Here is a 21,591-nt window from a genome sequence, read left to right as displayed (position 1 = left end):
ATCAAGTACCTTCATATCCTCTCTCACTACGTCCATAAATCTTCTCTTTGGTCTTCCTCCAAAGCTCCAAAGCTCCAATTCCAGCATCCGTCTACCAATATATTCTCTATCCCTCCTCTGTCCATGACCCAACCATCTCAGTCTGGCTTCTCTGACCTTCTCTCCAAAACATCTAACATGTGCTATTCCTCTGATAGACTCATTCCTGATCCTCTCCATCCTGGTCACTCCCAAAGAGAACCTCAACATCTCCATCTCTGCAACCTCTAGTTCTGCCTGCTGTCTTTTCAACATTGTAACAGTTTCTAGTCCAAACATCATCGCTGGTCTCACCACTGTCTTGTACACCTTTCCTTTTATTCTGGACGATAGTCTTCTATCTCTTCGTACCCTTAATGCTCTTCTCCACCCATTCTGACCTGCTCGAACCCGTCTCTTCACCTCTTTTCCACACATTTACTGGACAGAGATGTTGCTGTAATATCAGTGAATGACAGGCCACTGGAAACAGGATTTCCGAGCTCTGATCGGTCGTCTTTACGCCATTATCAGAAAAATCCATGTAAGTCAACAACAACTGTATTTAGTAAAATACGACATGGACATTAAACAAATGTTGCATCGGTGGAAAAAAAAAACGTCCCTGAGGTAAAACAGAATTACTCCCAAGGTGGGTGAGAGCCCCCACTAAAAAGGCCTTCAGCGGCAGAAGCTCAGTGAATAAATTGAAATGAGAGAAACCCAGTGAATCTGCGTGTGCAAAAAAGCATTTACAAGTTGCGATCGGCTTGAAGTGCCTCCTCGGAGCTTCAGGTCGGCGACCCGCCCTCAAGCCCTCGGTGTATTTCCCGGCCTTGGGAAGAACGGACAGACTCGGGCAAACTGCAGCAGAAAGAAGTTTATTATAGACACGTCTTAGCTCTTGTAACGGGCGACTGAGGCTACATTGCTGGCTATTAACCACGTCCAGTTAATCACAGCGTTGGCGGATTGTAAGGGGGGGGGGCAGAAGAGGGCTGGGGGGCATAACCAGCCTCCGGGGTGCCTGCAGAGTTCCTGAGACCGAGAGATGGACTTGCCAGGCCGAGAGGACTTCTCCGCCAAGACGGGACCCGGGGGTCCCTTCTCAGAGGAGAATTCCCCTGGGGTGCTTCTGTTCAGGGGTTCGCGTGCCTTGTAAAGCCCCTGATCTGACAGGATGTTGCTAATGGAAGGAGGTACAAAAAATAGGTACAAATTCTAGAGTGGTTGCCGGGGATCCCCCGCGTCCTGACAGCGACCCCCGGCTGAGAGGAAGCAGCCCAGGTTCTCCTACGTCCACGATGTTTCGGCATCGTAACAATGATGGCTTATGTTAAAAAAAACCCAAAGACATGACACACTCCGGTCGGGCCGCCCGCCAGGTGAGAGCGGGAAACGGGCCGAGGAGGGGAAGCCCTTTCCTGGCACGCCGCCGACCCCGTCTTCAGTAGCTGCGTCCGAACAGGGTGTAATACTGCGCCGCCTCCTTCCCGCTGACGCACATCTGACCGGCCTGCAGCGCCTTCAGGGGGGAGAAGGGGATGCACAGGCTCTTGGCCCCCATGGACGGAGCGCCAGGCTCCAGGTCCTGGTCCCTGAAACACAGCGCCACGGAAAACAACTTATTTAGACATTTCCTACAAGGATTGTCCTGCACTCGGGTCGCAGCGGTCGCTGGGCGGAGGGGAGGGGCTTAACCCGGACACACCACCCGTCAATCATCTCGCCATCGCCCTCTCATTCACGCCTACAATCCAGAGTCTTCGGTCGACCGATGACGGAGAACCCGGACAGGAGCCGGTGGACCCACTGGGAAGCTTCTCGCAACGGTGGGCGAGTGCAGAAGGAACCCGGTGCCTCCCTGGTCCAAATTACTTATCAGCCATCTGTCAGAGCGTGAGGCTCCTTTTAAAGCATTCATTCATTCATTCATTCATTCATTCATTCATTCATTCAGAGCAATCGCTTCACATACTTGGCAGTGATTTTCTTGATCCAGTCCTCGCACTCGATGCCTCCACAGAAGGGGATCTGGACGATCTGTGGGGCAGACGGACGGACAGACGGACGGGGGTTACACGTGCTGACGACACACTGAGGTGTGTGTGTGTGTGTGTGTGTGTGTGTGTGTGTGTGTGTGTGTGTCTCACCCGGCCCTGGTCCAACTCCTTCTGGAACTGCTCCAGAGTGTCTGCTGCCACCATGTGACTGTTCAGGTCATCGGACGCCCTGACAAACACACACAACCGCTTCAGTCTCCAGCTGTGTGTGTGTGTGTGTGTGTGTGTGTGTGTGCATGTTCAGTGTCTAGCATGCATCCATGGCTGAGGAAATCTTTTTTTTCCCAAAGTTAAAGACCAGGAGGTGGCGTCTCACTTCTTGAACAGGCTGTTCTGGATGTCCTCCAGCATGGTGGTCAGCTTCTTCTCCACCTCGGCCTCTGGAATGGTCACCTTCTGGCCGTTGTCTCTCCTCACGGCCATGCACTGGCGCTGCTGCATGTCCTTGGGACCCACTTCCAGGCGGACGGGGACGCCCTGCGCACCAGACAAGATCTTTAACGCTCCTTCTACGGCCTCAGCCCGCACGGAGGACGGGGTCTCGGCCGCCCCTGACCTTCAGCTCCCAGTGGTTGAACTTCCACCCGGGGGAGTAGTTGTCTCTGAGGTCCGACCTGACCCGGACGCCGGCCCGCTGCAGCCGGCCCAGGTACAGGGAGCACTGGGCCATCAGCGCCTCCTTCTCCTGCTCCGGCAGGGACGCCGTGATCCCACAGGGGATGATGACCACCTAGACGAGAAGAGAAGGGTCTCAGGCAGGAGGTTCACGTGGACCCGAACCAGCCGGAACTTCTGGTTCTGACTGGTGACGCTTGTTCTTCTCGTCTCGTCGGGTGTTTCCCCAAAGCCTTTCTCTCTGAAGCCACGGCTCCTTTCTCGGGCCGAAGGAGAAACGAGGTACATGAGCGGGAACCGGGCCGTTAGCAAACCGGTGCAGTGGGAGATGAGAAGAACAAGGACGCCCGTGGAGTGAGTGCAAGTCCACCTGCAGGCAGGCCACCCTGGGGGGCAGCACCAGCCCCATGTTGTCCCCGTGGACCATGGTCAGGACCCCGATGGTCCTGGTTGTGATGCCCCAGGAGTTCTGGAAGGCCAGCTGCTTCTTTCCCGGGTTGTTGGGATCCTCGAACATGATCTCAAACATCCTGGAGAAGTTCTGACCCAGGTGGTGGGACGTGGCGCCCTGCAGATGTGCACGAGGAACCGGGGTGAGCAGAGGGACGGGGAACTCGGCAGACGCGGCGCCGGGGCGCGGGTAGGTACCTGGATGGCTCGGCCGCTGGCGGAGATGAAGGCCTCCACCGTGGTGGTGTAGTCTCCTCCGGCGAACTTCTCCTTCTCCGTCTTCCTGCCCTTCACCACAGGGATGGCCATCAGCTCCTCGTACACCCGGGCGTACAAGTCCAGGATCTGCAGCACCTGAAGGACACGTGAAAAACTTCATCGGGACAAAGCTCATCGAGGCAGCTCCAGAAGGCCCCGGGAGAACCCGGGCTTCAGAGAGGAGGAACTTCATCCAGGATAAAAGTTTAAAAATGACAAAAATAGGAGCAGTAGCAAGAAATGAAATCAGATCTCCTCATCAGGAGGACCTCAGCTGGTTGGAGAGCAGGCCGTACCTCCTCCGCCGCCTCCTCCTTGGTGGCGAAGGCGGTGTGTCCCTCCTGCCACAGGAACTCCCTGGTCCTCAGGAAGGGCTGGGGGTGCTTGAACTCCCACCTCTGGGGGGAAGAAGACATGCTGTGCACAAACTCCACGAGCAGACGAGCAGGTCAGAGAAGCCCGTGGCTCTGCTGGGATCTGGCTACTTTATCCTGAAGGCGAGGACCTCCAGGTTAGACCAAGGTGAGCAGGAGGGGTTTAGGCTCCAGGTGTTTCCTTCCACCTTCGGGCCAAGCAGATGGATGGAGGCTAGGAGATGGTGAAGCAGCAGGACCTACCACCACGTTGCACCACTGGTTGAGTTTGATGGGCAGGTCTCTGTGGGACTGGACCCATTTGGCGTAGGCGGGGTACATCACTGCAGGAGCGCAACACACACCGCCATCGTCAGCAGGAGTGAGTGTGTGTGTGTGTGTGTGTGTGTGTGTGTGTGTGTGTGTGTGTGCGCACGCTCAGACCTGTCTCACTGGTGGGCCTGACGGCGATGGGCTCGGCCAGCTCCGTCTTCCCAGACCGGGTCACCCAAGCCACCTGGCGAGAAGCAGCGGCGTCCGGGTCAGAACAGCGAACCTTGAGCGTCCCGGAGGCTCTCGGGCCGAAGGCGGTCCTACCTCCGGGGCAAAGTCCTCGATGTGGGACTTCTCCTTCTCCAGCGCGGCCTGGGACACGAACATGGGGAAGTAGCAGTTCTCCACGCCCAGCTTCTTGATCTCGCGGTCGAAGAAGTCCTTGATGGCCTCCCAGATGGCGAAGGACCAGGGCCGCAGGACGTAGCAGCCGCTGACGTCGTAGTACTCGATCATCTCGGCCTTGGTGATGACCTGGGTGGAAGGAGACACGTTACGGCCCGGCGTTTCACGGCGGCGGGGGCCAAAGTGAGCCCGGCGTGTGTCGGCCCACCTGAGAGTACCAGTCGGCCAGGTTCTCCTCCTTCTTGGCCTCCAGGCCCAACCTGAGGGGAAGAACCGAGGGGTTACGAGGAGGACGGGGATGTGTCGGGTTCACCTGGGTGTCAGGGTGGGTCCTCCTGGTGGGACATCTCCACACGTGGGCAGAGAAATGCACTCTATGGTCCTCCAGGAGGAGGTCCAGGGCGTCTGAAGCAGGCTGTCAGCTCCACAGCACAGGCTTCACCACAAGGCCATGCCCGATGTGTAGATCATCTCACGCTCACCACCCGGAACCAACCATGCGGCTCATCCACGACAGACCGGCTTCCTGCCGCGTGCAACTTTATCTGTCCAGAACCACACGACCATCTCCACTCCAGGCGGGTCCACACAGCAGGCCAGAAGCACCACGGCAAACCGTCCAACTCACCTTCATCTCAACATCTAACATGCTACAGCTGTGGGGTCTTCATCTCCAGAGGCTAACGGGCACAGGGGGAGGTCTCCGCCAACCGCAGAGACCTTCGCTCAGAGGAGCTGCTCCTCGGGCGTTTCTTGGCTCAGCAGAGCAACGCCAACCTGCCCCAGAGTCCTGGGACCCAAAGCTCTCGCAGGACGAGAGGGTCGTTCAAGGACTCCCATCTGAACCCGAGGAGACCCCGCCTTCCAACCCTGGCTGAGTTTAGACCTTCTGCACCTCCAGGTGTTCGCCAGTCCTTCCACTCCGAGTCCCTGCTGACTCCAGGTCACTTGATTTAGGGTTGACCTCTCTTTGGGCTTACAACCCTGAAGATCTGTGGACCTTCCACACAACCTCTGGTCCGGCCCTTCTCTGACTTCTCAACCTTCCATCCCCACCAGACTCTGCAGCCCGAGACACCAGCAGAGAAGTGAACCCCGACACCGATGTGTAAAGCTTCCTGTCCAGGGCCTCCTGGGACCTCCAAGACTCTGGAGCACGCAAGGGTCAGCAGCAACAAGGTACCGTGCGGAGAAGGTGCACGGAAGAACCGCGAGTCGGGAGGACGACGCGAACGGACGGAAGTAACGGAGAGGATGACGCAGACAGAAAGAAAGATGGAAATGGAGGAGAACATCAGCAGGAGGAGCCCAGACCTCCAGCCTGGACCGGATGCCTTTATTGCACAGATCGGACAGGACAGATGATGTTTGCCGGTGTGTGTGGTCTGCTGTTCTCCAGCTTCTCACCGTGTTTGCTTCTTAGGTCCTTGACCATCTCCCGCTCCTCCTGCTCCTCCGGAGGTCTCCTTGCCCTGGCCGGCCTTCTCTCCCTTGGCCTTCTTGCCTCCTCCTGCTGCTCCGCCCTGCTTCTCTGACTTGTTCTCCCTCTCCTTGCGGTTCTTGTCTTCACCCCCGCTGGCTCCGGCGGCCGCCACCGGCTTGTAGTCCACGCCGGTCAGGATCTTGTACTTCTCCTTCAGCTCCAGTAGGGTCTTCACGGCTTCGTCCACCCGCTCCTGGAGACGTAGAGACGGCGGAGGCTCAGCCTCCTGCGGGACCTTCGGGTCCGACCCGGACCTACGTGAGGACCTCACCTTGGCCGCCTTCTCCGACTTCAGCTTCCGCACCAGGTCTCCCTGCTGGGCCACCTGGGAGAAGATGTCCTGGGCCTGCGTGGGTGAGCCGGAGGTCTGTGCGGGGCCCGCCGGGGCCGCCAGGGCCCCCGGCCGGTAGTCGGCTCCGGTCTGCTGCTTGTACTCCGCTTTCAGGGCCAGCAGCTGCTTCACGGCGGCGTCCACCTGGTCCTGAGGAGCAGAAGACCGGAGAGTCAGAGGAAGCGACGGTGCAGGGAGATGTTTGTGGACGTCCGCCCCGGCCTGACCTTGGGAGCCTTCTCGGCTTTCAGCTTCCGGACCGCCTCTCCCTGGTCGGCCACCTTCTGGTGGAGGTCGGCGGCCGAGCAGCCGGGGGCCGCCCCGGGGGCCGCCCCGGGGGCCGCCCCGGGGGCCGTCCCGGGGGCCGTCCCGGGGGCCGTCCCGGGGGCCGTCCCGGGGGCCGCCCCGGGCTTGTAGTCCTGGCCCGTGGCCTGCTTGTACTCGGCCTTCAGGGCTAACAGCTGCTTCACGGCGGCGTCCACCTGCTCCTGGACACACAAGAGACACAGCACACTGGGGTCAGACCTTCATCAGGACCTCCTCCTCAGCAGACTCTCACCTCACGCTGCCCGCAGGCGACCTGAGGAGGAAAGCAAGGCCCGGCGGACCTGCTGCGGCGGACAGGAGCGTTGGTGGAGAACTGGACGGACCTGCTCTGTGAGGCCTCCAGCCTGGAGTCATTTCAAGTTTACCCTCACTTCTATTGCAAGTGTAACACCACACCTGCCGCCTGAAGCACCTTCGGGAAGGTTCTAACACGGATGAGGAGATCACGGATCCTGGACCTTCTCTGCTTGGAAGGTCCACAAAGTACCGAAGCACTCGTGGAAATAAGAATCTCGGGGAGCTCCTGTCCCTCAGACTGCAGAAGCTACTCTGGACTTTGATGAGAACAAGTCTGAACTGAGCGCAGCGAGCAGCAGTACCTTCGGGGCTTTGTCAGCCTTCAGCTTCCTCACACACTCGCCCTGCTGAGCGACACGTTCGTACAGGCTGGAAGAAGAGCAGGAGGAGGAGGAGGAGGAGGAAGAGGAGGTCACGACAGCAGGAGAAGAAGCAGGAGAAGCTGGAGGCGGGGCCATCCCAGGCCTGTAATCCTGACCCGTCAGCTTTTTAAACTCTGCCTTGAGAGCCAGGAGCAGCTTCACCGCAGCGTCCACCTGGTCCTGGTGGCACCAACACACAGGCAACAGAATGTGTCACATGCATGCAAACCTGTGTGTGTGTGTGTGTGTTGGGGTGTCACACTGGGGTTTCATGCTAATCAGGGTTTTCTCAGCAGATATCTCCATGTGAACTAACGTTCCATCCACCCTCATCTGAAGGCACAGGATGGTGGAGACCTGGGCTGAGGTGAACTTCTGATGAGAGCAGGAAGATCTTCTGCATGTGCACACATGCACACGCACACACGCACACACACCCCCACACACACACACACACACACACACACACACTCCAAAGCGGAGCCACCCCGCTGCAGGAGGTACCTTCGGGGCTTTGTCAGCCTTCAGCTTCCTCACACGCTCTCCTTGCTGAGCCACATGTTCATACAGGCTGGAAGAAGAGCAGGAGGAGGAGGAGGAGGAGGAGGAGGAGCAGGAGGAGGAAGAGGAGGTCACGACAGCAGGAGAAGAAGCAGGAGAAGCTGGAGGCGGGACCATCCCAGGCCTGTAATCCTGACCCGTCAGCTTTTTAAACTCTGCCTTGAGAGCCAGGAGCAGCTTCACCGCAGCGTCCACCTGGTCCTGGTGGCACCAACACATGGAGGCGTTAGGAGTCACGAGCTACGAGAGGACGGAGGGCTCTGGACCGAGGACGTCTGGAGGCCTGAGGCTGGTTGCAGCGGCACAGAGAGACCGAACCAGGAGCTCCTGTGGAACGCTGAGGTCCAGGGTTCTAATGGTCCCTGGTGTTTCTGGGACGCTTAGATACATATTGTCCTTCAGACCTCGGCTCCTCTGACGGAGCTTCTCTGAAGATCCAGATCCTCCGGTTCTTCATGGAAGTCCAGCCCAGCAGGACCACTGAAGGAATCTTCTGTGCAATAAATGTTTTACTGTACAAACCCTACGTATATGCCAAACTACTACAAGGAGTAACAATCTTGATCTTTACTGTTCTCTTGATTTTGTTTTTATTATTCACTATTTTATTCTTTATTTTTATAGAGTTCTATTTTGCTTCTTCCCCACTTGATTCAGGAGCAGGAGCTGCTCTCAACTAAAAGCAATTTCCCCCTGCGGGTCAATAGTTTTCACACAAACTGCTAAGTATACTCAACCATGCGTAGGCCTTGATTTTAGATTGCCTTTTACTTTCATTTCCTTATTGACGTTTCCATTTTACCCTGTACTCTGAGAAGGAGCCGCTGCCACCGAGAGCCTTTCCCCTCTGGGGATCAATGAAGCTCCTCAGATGACCTTTTGGGATCTGCTCTTCGTCCACGACCAGAGGAGAAGACTATGGGAGCGAACCTTACCTTGGAAGCCTGCTCCGCCTTCAGCTTCCTGACCAGCTCGCCCTGCTGGGCCACGCGGGTGAACGGGCAGGAGGCGGCGTCACCGGGGGCCTGAGGGGCCTGGGGGGCCTGGGGGGCCTGGGGGGCCGGGGTGGGCGGGGCCATGCCCGGCTTGTAGTCCACACCCGTCTGCTGCTTAAACTGAGCCTGAGGAGGACAAAGACAAAGAACCTGTCGGTGTCCTGGGAGGAGACTCGAAGGAGGAGACCTGTCACGAAGCTGAAGGAGGTCGGCACCGACGTACCTTCAGAGATAGCAGCAGCTGGACGGCTCGGTCCACCTCCTCTTTGGGAGCCTTGGTGCTCTTCAGCTGGCGGACAGCGTCGCCCTGAGCCACGATGCGGGAGAACAGATCGCCGGCGGGGGCCGGCGCCGGCGCCATCTTGGCAGCGGGAGCGGGAGCGGGCTGGGGCGGAGGAAGAGAAGGAAGTTAGCACTCCCTCACCCTTCTGCCTGAGATGTCACATTTCTTCTGGGCCAAACAAGAAGAGCCGGTCGGTGCTGACTGGAAGGGGAGCGTGCAAGGGATGCTAACACGCTAGCTTCAGAGGACAGAAACCCGACTTGGACTGGAAATCTTCACAACACTCAGGCTGAAACTGAAAAGGCCCTTCTGGTTTCTTCAGTCTGCTGGAACCCAGACACGTCTGGAGACCTGAGGAGCCCCGGTTTACCAAAGGGACTCAGCAGGACAAGCCCATCAAGTGTGTTAGCTCTAAACTCCATGTCGCGCCACACACCATGTGCTCGCTCAGCGCTGCATGAAAACTCCAGTCGATGTGCCCGTTCCACCCTACGTGCACATCGTGATCTTTGGGGAGACTCTTCCCATAAACACCTTTCCGTCATCTATCTAATTTTGTCCTTCTCTAATAGTGGGGCGCCCCCCAGCTGCGATACCAGGGGGGGCGCATGTGACCCTGGGAAACATGCTTTTTTTGCCGTGCCAGAATAAAGTGTAATCGCTCATCCACTACAGTAGTTGGCAGTGGCTCTCATTGTCAGAGTGTGTGCAGGGAGTGTTAGCTCTATGGTGTCGGCTTTTATTTTGCACCGAGCGGCTGATATGAAGGGCAGTAAACAAACCCTCAAGGGACAACATGGACATTTTTAACGGGGATGAAAAGAAAAGCGGAGAGAGACGAAGATAATGAGACAAAAGAAAATCACCGGAAAGCTAAGACCAGGAAATATGACGAAGCGCATGTAGCGCTCGGCTTCACTGGGACTAACCAGGGAGACGAGGAAAGACCGCTGTGTTTACTGTGTCTGTTACGGACTAAAAACAATGTTCATAAAGTTAGTCTTTGTTGTGAGTTGAACTAGATTTCTTTCATTTTTGTTTTCTTTAATGTTAATAAGGAGATCATTTTATGAAGAGGTGTACTTATAACAATTTTATAGACAAATTATATTATTTAAAGTTGCGGCGGAGAGTGGGGGGCGCAAATTGTTTTCTTCTTGCTAGAGGGTCGTAACAGAAAATAATGTGATGTTCAGACTCACAGTAGCGGCGGCGGCGGCGGTCTGGCTCCTGGCCTTGTCCTTGGAGCCGGCAGTGGGCATCTCCTTGGTGTGACCGTCGGGGATGTAGATGAGGACGCAGGGACTCTCCTTGCAGCTGTTTGGACTGAACACACCCACAGCTGGAACCCCCTGCTCCGAGCCTGGGCCTCACGTGGACGCATCTCATCACAGAAACTAAAGAGCTCTCACCTCACTGGCTCGTAGGGCTGGTCGCAGATGTAGAAGCCCCGCCTCTGCAGCTGAATGATGTCGCCCTTCTTCAGGTTCTTCAGACAGGGGTCCCCCAGCATCTTCTCCTCCAGCTGAGACAAAACAACAGGGGCAATGAATAAACAGGACCCGTGTTTGCTGCCATCTGACCCGGCCCGGAGACTGGGCTCCTGCGGCCCGGCCCGCCATGGCCCCGCGCACGACATCCCATTGATCCATGTGACGGGGCTCCGGGCGACGGCGCCCGATGTCCCCCGACGAGGACCTCTGAGAAACGTCCTCACGGTCAAGTGACGCCTCTGTGCCGCCAGGAGGCGCCGACGCTCCCGTGGAGAGCTGACCTTGCTGTTTTTGTTGATGTGCTCCTTGAAGTCGTCGTCCTTGGTGATGACGGCCTTGGAGATGAGCGGCTGGTAGTTGACGCAGACGGCGGGCAGCAGCGGGGCGCCTCGGGCCTCCGCCAGCCAGGTGATCTTGGTGGTCTTCTTGTAGTCCTTGTTGTCCAGGTTCAGACGGGCCTCCATGGAGACCACCTTCCCGCCGGGCCCTCTGGGGGTGACAGAACACGTCGCCGTTGTCAGGTCACGGCCCGCAGCTGAAGCTACGCTCAGGGTCGCCGACGGGCCCGACCTGTTCATCTTGGTGATGATGAGGTTGCCCCAGTTGATGAAGGTCACAGTCTCGCCCTCGGAGAAGGTCTCGGCGTCAGCTCCCTCCACCAGGACCCGGGGCCCGTACCAAACCTCCTTCATCCCCACCTCGGCGTTCTACAGGGACCACATGAGACACACCTGAAGATCATCCACTCTGCTGACCAGCGTCCGGCCGCTCTGAGGGGAAACGGACGCCCACCTTCGGGTGTCTGGGAACCTCCTTCATCTCCTCCACCGCCTCGGGGACGGACACAGGAACCACGTACGAGCTGGACAGAGCTGTGTATCTGGGGGCCACCGGGTCAATCACCTAACACACACACACACACACACACACACACACACACACACACACACACACACACACACACACACACACACACACACACACACACACACACACACACACACACACACACACACACACACACACACACACACACACACAGGTGAGGCAAATGTCCAGCAAGCTTGTGAGAAGCAGCATCTTGGTAGGACAAGCTGAAATAATGAGAGCAGAAGGCAGGAGATGATGTGAGCTGGTCCTTCACAGGAACCAAAGGAGAGCAGAGCGGCTGGAGAAGACGCTGGAAGAAGTAAAGAGGAAGGCGGGTGACGGGCGGCTGATGGAGCGGCCGGTCCAGGAGCAGCTGCTCGCTCAGCTCCACATCTGCTTCGCTATTTTACCAGCCGGGTCGCTGACGGTCTTCGCCCGTGACCAGGGGCCAGCACACCCGATGCTGAGCCTGGTGTCCTGACGCCGGCCACCACCACCCTGGCCCGAGGGCCCCCTTCTCGTGGGACTCGTTCGCCGGGGGCGGAGCTCGAAGCAGGAGAAGTTCCCCCCGGAGGCGGGTCCTTCTGGTTTTAACGGGCCGAGAGCGACTCCGCCGCCGCGTGTCGACCGACCGGCGACCCGACCCCGGAGCCACCGGCCTGACGCTGAGAGAGGAGGCCGGGCGGCAGAGGCACGAGCCGAGACCAAGATGAGGATGAGGAGGTCCAGCGGGGGGACACAGCGGCAAATGAAGGATGGCGTTTCTACAGGCTCCGGCTGAAGGCAAACACAGCCGCTCTCCTCTCCACGCCCTCCCATCCTCCTCTCGCAGGGAACACAAGCATCACTTCTATTCTGGCTGGTAAAATAAGAGAAGGCAGGCAGGCAGGCAGCGGGGGAAGCGGGGGAAGCGGGGGAAGCCAGAGGGAGGCCGGGGTGAGGAGGATAAGCAGGGGTGAAGAAGAGGAGGAGGAGTACCTTCACACAGCTAATTGGCAGCTTGGAAACAGAAGAGTGAGATGCTGTTTAATGTCAGACACAAGGAGGGAGAGAGACACATTTACACACAACGGGTCGATTACATCACTTCCTGTCCCTGCTGCTCCTCTGACCTCGGCCAGGACCTTCTACTCTCCCGCTCAGCCGGGCGCCGTCGAAGAACGCCTCTCACCCAACCATCGCTGATCATGTGACTGCAGATACTCTGCATTGTTGCTTCCCATCTAAACCGCTCTGAGCTGCAGCTTCGGCGCTGTCGTGGACGCTAAACGCAAAGGTTGGATTCCTCTCTCCTCCAGTTTGGCCCTCTGGTGGAAGGAGGAGATACCAGTCCTGGTCCAAAGATCAGCCGGCCTGAAGACCACCACCAGCATGGATCCTCTCCCCTCACATCATATAGCAACACACTGTGTGTCTGTGTGTGTGTGTGTATGTGCATGCGCACAGAGGGTTGGGCATCCTGCTTGTGGTCTTTACTGTTCTGACACACACACACACACACACACACACACACACACACACACACACACACACACACACACACACTTCTTGTCTCAAGGTTCCTACCATGTAACACCTGCCCCCCCTTCACAGCTCGAGTAGCAAGATGAGGTTTTAATGGGCTCCTCGGGGTCACCTGGGACCCCCACCATCATCAGAGTGGCTTCTATGGAACTGGACACCTCTTCAGACCCTCCGAAACACACACACACACAAACACACACGCACGCACGCACACACAGGATGAAGCAGCCAGCAAGGAGAAGCACAAAGAGGGGGTGACGGTGCTGTGCAGACAGATGGGGGTGAAGGTGAACCAAATGAAGCAGCGGCTTGAGATGGGGGGGTCAGTTTCTGGTGGTCTCGGAGCGGCGGCGGGGGGGGGGGGGGGGGGGGGGCATGAGGACGAAGACCAGAGCAGTGCACACAGAAGCCATGCTAGCAGATCCTTCTTCAGGACTCCTCCTCCACGGAGGCCGGGGCCCACAGACTACCTGGTCGTCATAGCGACAGTCTCCTGCCTGAGGCGCTGCCTGGAGCCTGACCTCCTGGACGGTGGTCCTGAGGGTACGACTACAAGACTCAGATCCCGGCGGTCTTTGACAACGCAACCGACGCTCACAATCACGATGAGCGTCATTTCGCCAAAATCCAGACTGGACTTTGTATCAGCGCGATGAGTAAAAACTAAGATCTGTGAGCGGTCTCCAGGCTCTGGGCTCCTGAGGACCTCCTAGAGTGAATGTGTATCTGGGCTCCTCCCTCCTCCGGGCAGCCACAGCTCCGTTTCCATGGGGATGCAGAGAAACAAGCTCACAGGCGGTTGGAGGAGGCGGCGAGGGGGCGGAACCCTACCTTCTTGTTGAAGGCCCAGATCTTGTCCCATTCCATGTTGACCACCGACCTGGAGCCGCCCTGGAGGGGAGAAACGGACGGCGTCAAGCAGCCGCGCCGACGCCGGACACTCCGAGGTCACGTGCGGCAGACGCTCCGCCTCACGTGACCTCGACTCGGCCGGAGCGGCCGGGAGGACCTCCGCCCGCCTGGTTCTCCACACCCCTGAATGATGTCGTGAAAGGACGCCCGGAAGGTGCCGGGACCCCGAGCGCCGTACGGCGGGCGTACCTGTGCCGCGATGAACTGCTTCAGGCCCTCCACCGTCATGCCTCGCCTCAGGACGCCTCGCACGGTGGGGAAGCGGGGGTCGTCCCTGGAGACAGGGAGAGGGAGGAGGGTGAGCTCCTCGCCGACCCTTTCTCCGGCGGGGCGGCGAGGAGCGCTGCGTACCAGCCGTCCACGTAGCCCTGGTCCACGAACCAGGTGAGCTTCCTCTTGGACAGCACCGTGTTGTTGAGGTTGAGCCGCGCGTACTCCCAGATGTAGGGCTTCCTCAGGCCCAGGGCGTCGATGATCCAGTAGAACTGCTCGTCGCGGTCGTGGTACTCGGTGGTCCTGAGGGCGTGGGTCACGTTCTCCACGCTGTCCACGATGGGACAGGCGAAGTCGTACGTCGGGTAGACTCTGACGGACAGAGGGGGGGGGGGGGGGGACCGTGATTACCCGGAACCCGCCAGGTCGCGCGGATATCGGAGAAGGTCTCGGGACCGTACTTGTAGGCGCTCCCCGTGCGGGGGTGGGGGGTGTTCTTGCAGCGGTACAGGGTGGGGTCCCTCATGCAGCCGTTGTTGGAGTTCATGTCCATCTTGGCCCTCATGCAGCAGGTCTGGCCGTACTCGCTGCCGGCCTTCATCTCCGCCCACATCTTCATGTTCTGCTCCACGGCTGCGCCACGACAACGGGGACAGGGTGAGAGCGGCGGGACCTCGGGGTCGGCTCACGGCGGAAGGCGCTCCGAGCTCCTACTGTTGCTCCTGCACTTGGACTCCAGGCGCTGCTCCCTCTCCTGCTTCATCTGCTCGGGGGGCGTGTCGTCGATGTAGGCCTTGCCCTCGGCCAGCAGCCGCTCCCCTAACTTCATGATGGCGGGGAAATGGTCGCTGGTGTAGGTGAACTGGTCGGGGTGGATCTGCAGCATGGCCACGTCCTCCAGGATCACCTGAGCGCAAGAAGACGGACGTTCATACGGCGGCACGCGGCGCAGCCCTCCGTTCTCGGAGAGCATTTCAGCCGCCGCGTTCCCCTGTCGGCAAAGCTCCGGGCCCGGCCGGCGGAGGCCCGGCCGGCGGAGGCCCGGGGGCTCCGACACCAGCAGCGACCAGACGGACACCAAAGCCACGCCTCGGCCGCCGAGGTTCCACCCGCGGGGCTTCCGTTCCCGCCCATCCCATCCCAGGCCCGCGATCCGCCCGCCCTCGTCCCGTCCCCGTCGGCGTGAAGGGAAGCCTGACCTTCTCAAAGTCCTCCTTCTCCTTCTCGGGGTTGGTGTCGTCGAAGCGCATGATGAGTTTGCCCTTGAAGGTCACCTGGTAGTGCTGGTTGAGCAGGGCCGCCTTGGCGTGGCCGATGTGCAGGTACCTGGAGGCAGGGGCCGTGAGATCCGGTCAGGTGGCAGGAAGGGGACCTCCAGCAGGCGCTGACCTCCACCTGCCGGTGGTTTACTCACCCGCTGGCCTCGGGGGGGAATCGCACCACCACCTTGCCCATCTCGGCCCCCGGAAGGTCCACGAACTTGCCGACGTCCTGCTTCTTCTCCTTCTCCTCAGCCTGCAGAGCGCAGAAGCCAAAGACAGTCTGACCCAGATGTTCTACCGCCGACGGAAGCGGATCGCAATGCCGCACTCACGTTGGACTTGCCGACGGGGCTCCTCTTGGCGGCGTACTTGCTGCCGACGGCGCTGAAGGGAACCTGAGAGCCCAGGAAGGAGAACCAGCGGGCGACGTGGGCGAAGGCCTTGCCCTGAGCCTGCCAGCCGTCGTGGCCTGCGGACAGCGCGTTAGCGCGTTAGCACGTCAGCACGCCGAGAGAAGCGCCGCGGGGACGGAAGGTCCGACACCTCGGCCACACTGACCTTTGAGGGCGGCCCAGACGCAGAGGTCGGCCAGGGTCAGGGCGTGGCCCACCAGGAAGGTCCTCAGGCTCAGCTCCTTGTCCAGCTGAGCCAGGGCCACGGCCAGGTCGGACTGACTGCACAGACGCCGGGCGCTGAACTCCAACCAGTGGTCCACCTGAGGGTTCAGAGAGAGCCCGGTGGATGATCGCACTCCGAGGGGGCACAGCGCCGGACGCCGACGGGCCTCAAGACTTCTCAGGAGAAACGTGAAACAGCAGAACGCCTGAGACAGTTTTGATGACCACTGCTCCTGCCAGAAGCCCGGGACTGAAATACCCGCAGGCCCCGGCCTGCTCTGCGCCGCTCCCTTCTCCGGGACCCAGACGTGGACCTGGAGCGGCTCCTCGCACACCCACCTCAGCCTGCTCCATGATGTTGGCTCCATAGAGGCCCAGGGAGGGGGCCACGCGAGCCAGGTACCGGGCGATGGAGTTGACGTCGCTGAACTGGACCTCGCTGTCGAGAGACGCCATGCAAGCAAGGAGACACGTTTAGAAACAACTCTTCTGACGTCAGGGGGTTTGAGGACTTGAGGGAGGGTACGTTAGATCCTGGCGGCCACTGACTCGGAGACGTGCAGCCGGGTGTCTTTGCCCTCCTCCACGGAGACCTTCACGCTGCCCTTCACGTGCTCCGCGGTCAGAAGAGCCCCTGCGGGACCACACCCAAGACCACAGTTAGTGTCTTCATCTACTGCGGCCTCCACCGTCGCTAGATCTTTGGCAGCGGCGCTCAATGCGTCGATTGCAAAGGTAATACTGGTAGAACGCGTGACAAAAAAAATACCCGTCAGCCTATCGTCCATCCCGTCACTGGAGTGACATACAGGGCAGCCAGTCAGGTGACACGGACTGACACTGAGGTCACTGAACATGAACAAACACCAGCGCGAAGTACAGCAAAACTAACAAGCTGGCCAGCAAGTTACCTTCGATTTTTAGCCCTCGTTTTTTTCTCTTAAACTTAAGAAAGGGTATAAAATGAGTAGGGGGGAGCTGGACCAAGTAAGAAGAAAAAAAACGTATCACTTTCATATGGAATGGGAGGAGGACTATTTTTCACAATGGCATTTTGGAAGTGCGTTCGCCTCATCTTCTGGTCAAACATTGCAATACCAAAGAAGGTCATGTGGAGCGGCATTTTCAGACCATTTGTGGAAAATACGACACGGACGTCCCGCCGAAAAGCGAGCAGAGAAAGAGAAGGAACTAAAATCCCAGTTGTCCGGACAGCAGTCACTTTGCACACAACAAACCTCAAAAGCGGAAGCCGCCACCGGAGCATGGTTCCGAGTGAGTGACGCCATGGTAACTAAGGCTGGCCGTCAGCAGCTGCTGTCCCGACTACCATTCAATTCAGTGCAAGTCATCACAGTGAACGTGGGCCATGACAAAAAATGTATATCATTATTTTGTGTTGTGCAGTATTGGCTCATGCGGTTATGCAGGACATATCAACACAATTGATCAATTATATCAAACCATTTCCTTCGGGATAAATAAAGTTGTTCTCATCTCATCAACATACATTGTACATATAAAGAATGTTTTGCATTTCTGTTGTGGGTGACTGATTTTGACTTGGTTGTTTTATAAGTAGCTCGCATGCTGAAAAGAGAGCTATTACTGGATCACACCAGCTATTAGCATGTAGCAGTTAGCACAACTGCTATTAATAGCAATGGAGCATTAGCGCCTTCCCTACCCTCGTCCCCCTCTGTCTGCACCCGTCACACTCTCTCTTTCGACCCCGGACGGTCGAGGCGGAAGGCCGCCGGCGCTGAGCCGGGATCCGTCGCGTAAAAGGCACGGTTCCCTCTCCGCTGTCTCCACGCGCTGGAGGGGCACCGGGTTTCTGCTGATCCTCTGAAAGAGTGTGTCCAGACCTGCTTCCAAGGACGGCGTCATCAGCCCTCAGACAGGGTTGTGACTTGGTGTTACACCAGTAAGACCTGCTGGAGCCTCTGCACACACCCTGGATGGAAAACCAGTTCAGCCGCTGTGAAAAAAAAGCCAGCTGACTGCATTTTATCTATTATCTATTACTGTTATGTTTTTACTTGAAACTCTGGCACAACAATTTCCTTCGGGATTAATAAAGTTGTTCTCATCTCATTTCCTCATCTCATCTCATTTGGCAGCAATCTGCAGGAAACAGCCACGGGCTCATGGCTGATGTCACTCAGAGACACGGAAGATAAGACTGGATATACGATTGCATCCTTTGGATTTGAAAATAGGCTAGTTTATCAAAAACGGACTCTCGCTAACATTACAATAACATTTGATAAACATCCAATGAAAATATAATGTGAGCTCTTGTTTTTTTAATGATATGTTTTTATGCAATAAAAAAAAACAATGGGAGCATGTTTTTATTGCATTTTATTGCATAAAAACACAACATTAAACCAATGCTAACATTGTTTTTATTGCATAAAAACATAATGTTAGCGTTTTTTTAATGTTATGTTTTTATGCAATAAAAACAATGTTAGCATTTGTTTGTTTAATGTTATGTTTATATGCAATAAAAAAAAACAATGTTAGCATAATGTCTTCAATAATCAGTTGCTCAAGATGTAATCATCATAACAGTTAGTAGCCTTTTAAACATTATTACAATGTCCTTCAATTGCTTTAATAATAATAATAATTTATCCTTTATTAATCCCCATGGGGAATAGGTTCTCTGCAATGAAGCCGTCATGGATGAGCCATGAGCAGGAGGCCGCAGGGGAGCGGCGAGGGCTTCGGCGTGCCACACCACAACACTTGGACACGCTAGGAGGGGCCGGGAATCCAACCGGGAACGTTGGCTTCCGAAGACGGTTGTTCTACCTCCTGTGCCACGCCGCCCCCAAATAAATGCCCACCAAAAATAAATGTTGTTCTCAGTGGGACACCTCCAGGGGCATTTTCACATTCCTCTCTGATTGTTACATCATCTCTCATTCGAGGTTTAATATTCAAAAATCCATTAATGAACGTGTATGCATTAAAATAGTGCCTGCCAGCATAATAGAGAGATATGGACAAGTGCGCGTGAACGTTCCAGACAGAAGGGGAAGCAAAAACTCCAAAGAAAAAGCATCACTAAATATCTGCTGGTTGCAACATTCAAAACAGGAGCCACATATCTGAACTCTTTCAGGAGACGACGGGTGACGCAATGGTTTCATGTGATGACTGTGGGTTTTACACATCAAGTCCATCCTGCGGGACCACGGAGCGACCTCCTGGTGTGGACGCGCTTCCCCTCCTGCCCCTTTGTGCGTGGAGAGCAGGAGCAACCTTCAGCTGCTTAGCTTTCTCCAGGCTTGCATCAGCCCGCAGAGCCCACACAGCCCGCAGAGCCCGCCGCGGCCGCACGGGGGCGCCGTTTGGCGGCTGTCAAACTCATGCTTCGCGTTAGCGTGCCTCGTCGCCAAGTATTAAAAACACCGTGGACGAGTCACGCCATGGTTTCGGTGGCGAAAGGACACAACATCCCACGGCATCGACCCTGCAGAGCCTGAGTGTTGATGTCCAGGCAGCGAGTATCTGAGCGCACAGCGGCTCCGCCGAGCTAGCCCGGGTTAGCAACTCAGCGTGTCAACTAATGGCAACCCTCGGGTGCCAAAGAACGGCCACTACAGAGTTGATAAAAACATCGTATACGCACAGAACCCGTGCGTGTGGCCGTTCTGTGAAGTCACCGAAACGGCGGAGTCGTTAAACATTACTTGTACTTATTGTCATTTGCCCTGTTTTGGAAATGTGTTGCGGTTTTCGGTGCCACGACGACAAGCTAGCGGGCGGGCTAGCAGCGCTAGCTAACACACCCCGAAGAAAATGGATTAGCACCCCGGGTGAGAACAAATATGGGTCCCGTAGGATTTGTTGGCGCTCCTCATAAGATAGCAGAGATATTTGTTGTCATCATAGTCACAGGGAGGTGAAACCAACCCCGTCGTTTCTCCCGCATCGAACAAAAAACAATAGCCGTTGTCACCGAACTTTTATTTTTGTTTACATGACACCACGGTTTCCCCTCTATGCCCCTCGCCGGAGCTCCGAGATGCTAACGAGGGTCTGAGCGCCACGTCGAAACACAGAATTTTGAATCGTTTGTGAAAACTGGCAGAACGTAAAAACGAGCAGCGTTTCCCGGCGAGGGTTTGAGTCACGGAGCGCAGCTCACGGCCGGCTCCCCCTTCTGCGGGGCGGGCAGCGGCTCACCTAGCGGCGGGTTGCTGGTGCTGACGACGAGGTTTAACGCCATGCTGTGAAATCCCTCTTTCCAAACAGGAGCCGAAGTCTTCCCACTGCGAAGAAGCGCAACTACAGAGTGCGGCGGGCGGTCGAAGCAGGACTCCACACTCCCGCACGGCTGCGACCAGAAGGGACGCTTTTCTTCGGGTTTTCTTTCACCGGCAGGTGATCGATGCGGCGGCGCTCTAGCGCCCCCTGCTGGCGGGAGGCCTTTACTGCACAGCGGCGCCCAAACGGACAAGATTCCGCGTTGGAAAAACGGCGTTTCCGTGCGGCCTTTCTGAGTTGGAGCACGGAAGAACAACGGACTCCTCTCCGGTCTGCAGAGGAACGCTACATATTACTGAGCAGTTGTCAAAACTACTGATTTTAGAACAAGGAAGGGGGAGTGGAAAGCGGTTAGAGGTGTGTGTCTGCAGCGGCTGGAGGAAAAGGTCTCGGGCCGCCGGACTGCCGTGGTCCTGTTAGACCAGAGACACCGGGATTGTGCCGCACCCGTAACGGTCAGCTGAGATCGAAGAGGATCAGGCTAAAGGAAGGGAAAGTGGAGGAGAAGGAGGTAAGAGCTACCGGTGTCTGCCGCGGAGAAACCAAGGAGAAAACAGGAGGTAAACATGGAGATGTGGAGGTTCCTCTGTGGGGATCAGGTGGACGGAGAGCATCAGGAAGGAGTTCGGCAGAGGGACCACACATGTCGGATGTTCCCGAGATAAAGTCACACTGATGGTTTGGACACGGACAGAGGAGGGACGGAGAAGATCCAGGTAGGAGAAGGATGCTGAGCCTAGGCCTCCTCCAACCTCAGCATCCTTCCAGTGTTCCTCTAGACTCTAGAGGAAGTCTAGGTGTTCCTCTAGACTCTAGATCAGAGGTGTCAAACTCATTTCTCATCACGGGCCACATACGGCCTAGGTAGATGTCAAGTGGGCCGGATCATTAAAATAATAGCATACTCAGCAATAAGTAACCAAAATATCATGTCTTCCCTCTGTTTTGGTGTAAAGAAGTACAAGGACATGAGGAAAATCTTGGAATTTCATGAACAATCCTTTTACAAAACATTTCGTGAAACACCTCATATTTCCTTAGATAAAAGTGCAATTTACTTCTATCATTCACATGTTTGCATTGCAACCATGTGATCATGTGATCCCACTGATCGTACAAAGGCACAAAACTTTAACAAGTAATTGGTATTGAAAAATATAGTAATGCACTTTAAGATTAAATGAGACTTATAAAGAAAGGGATTTTTAAACCATTTACACATGTGCATATAAAGTCTAAATTGAATCCCTGCCTACACCCTCCAAACTAAAAAGAGTGCTATTAAATGTGTAAGGAAGAAAGTATTCACCTGTCCTGTAAATGTGTAAACTTCACACATGAA

General features: G+C 56.5%; 1 protein-coding gene across 4 annotated transcripts; it reads right to left on the bottom strand.

The window, feature by feature from the left end:
- Positions 1-883: 883 nt before the first annotated feature.
- eprs1 (glutamyl-prolyl-tRNA synthetase 1) lies at positions 884-20,356 on the bottom strand. 4 transcript variants are annotated; one of them, XM_086174910.1, is made up of 37 exons: positions 20,169-20,352; positions 16,515-16,599; positions 16,305-16,404; positions 15,907-16,063; positions 15,681-15,817; positions 15,501-15,601; positions 15,286-15,412; positions 14,801-14,993; positions 14,548-14,719; positions 14,225-14,458; positions 14,063-14,147; positions 13,793-13,852; positions 11,360-11,470; positions 11,138-11,274; positions 10,849-11,056; positions 10,487-10,599; positions 10,277-10,400; positions 9,015-9,176; positions 8,732-8,917; positions 7,740-7,997; positions 7,176-7,415; positions 6,617-6,737; positions 6,477-6,568; positions 6,190-6,399; positions 5,843-6,111; positions 4,644-4,695; positions 4,355-4,564; positions 4,202-4,274; positions 4,022-4,101; positions 3,701-3,802; positions 3,345-3,500; positions 3,067-3,264; positions 2,638-2,811; positions 2,398-2,558; positions 2,172-2,250; positions 1,997-2,061; positions 884-1,616 (listed from the first exon to the last, which is right to left on the bottom strand). In XM_086174910.1, the coding sequence occupies exons 1-37, from the start codon at positions 20,209-20,211 to the stop codon at positions 1,466-1,468; spliced, it is 5,226 nt and encodes a 1,741-aa protein (XP_086031036.1). In that variant the 5' UTR covers positions 20,212-20,352; the 3' UTR covers positions 884-1,465. The 4 variants fall into 4 exon arrangements, with proteins under 4 accessions (XP_086031036.1, XP_086031038.1, XP_086031037.1 ...); XM_086174912.1 differs by having other exon boundaries at positions 6,477-6,737; positions 20,169-20,356; XM_086174911.1 differs by lacking the exon at positions 7,176-7,415 and having other exon boundaries at positions 6,477-6,737.
- Positions 20,357-21,591: the final 1,235 nt, after the last annotated feature.

This window comes from Fistularia commersonii, chromosome 27 (genome assembly GCF_037954325.1).
Source record: "Fistularia commersonii isolate RoL2024-O1a breed Wild chromosome 27, RoL_Fcom_v1.0, whole genome shotgun sequence".
Lineage (NCBI taxonomy): Eukaryota > Metazoa > Chordata > Actinopteri > Syngnathiformes > Fistulariidae > Fistularia > Fistularia commersonii.
Note: the sequence above shows the minus strand (reverse complement) of the source record. Positions and strands in the feature narration are given on the sequence as shown.

Bases quoted from the DNA above. Each gene is read 5' to 3' on its own strand.
- eprs1 (XM_086174912.1), bottom strand. From the start codon at position 20,211: ATGGCGTTAAACCTCGTCGTCAGCACCAGCAACCCGCCGCTAG. The intron at 6,112-6,189 runs GTGAGGTCCTCA...CTACGTCTCCAG, and splicing joins AGTCGGAGAAGGCGGCCAAG to GAGCGGGTGGACGAAGCCGT. The intron at 2,559-2,637 runs GTCAGGGGCGGC...TCTGGTGCGCAG, and splicing joins TCAACCACTGGGAGCTGAAG to GGCGTCCCCGTCCGCCTGGA.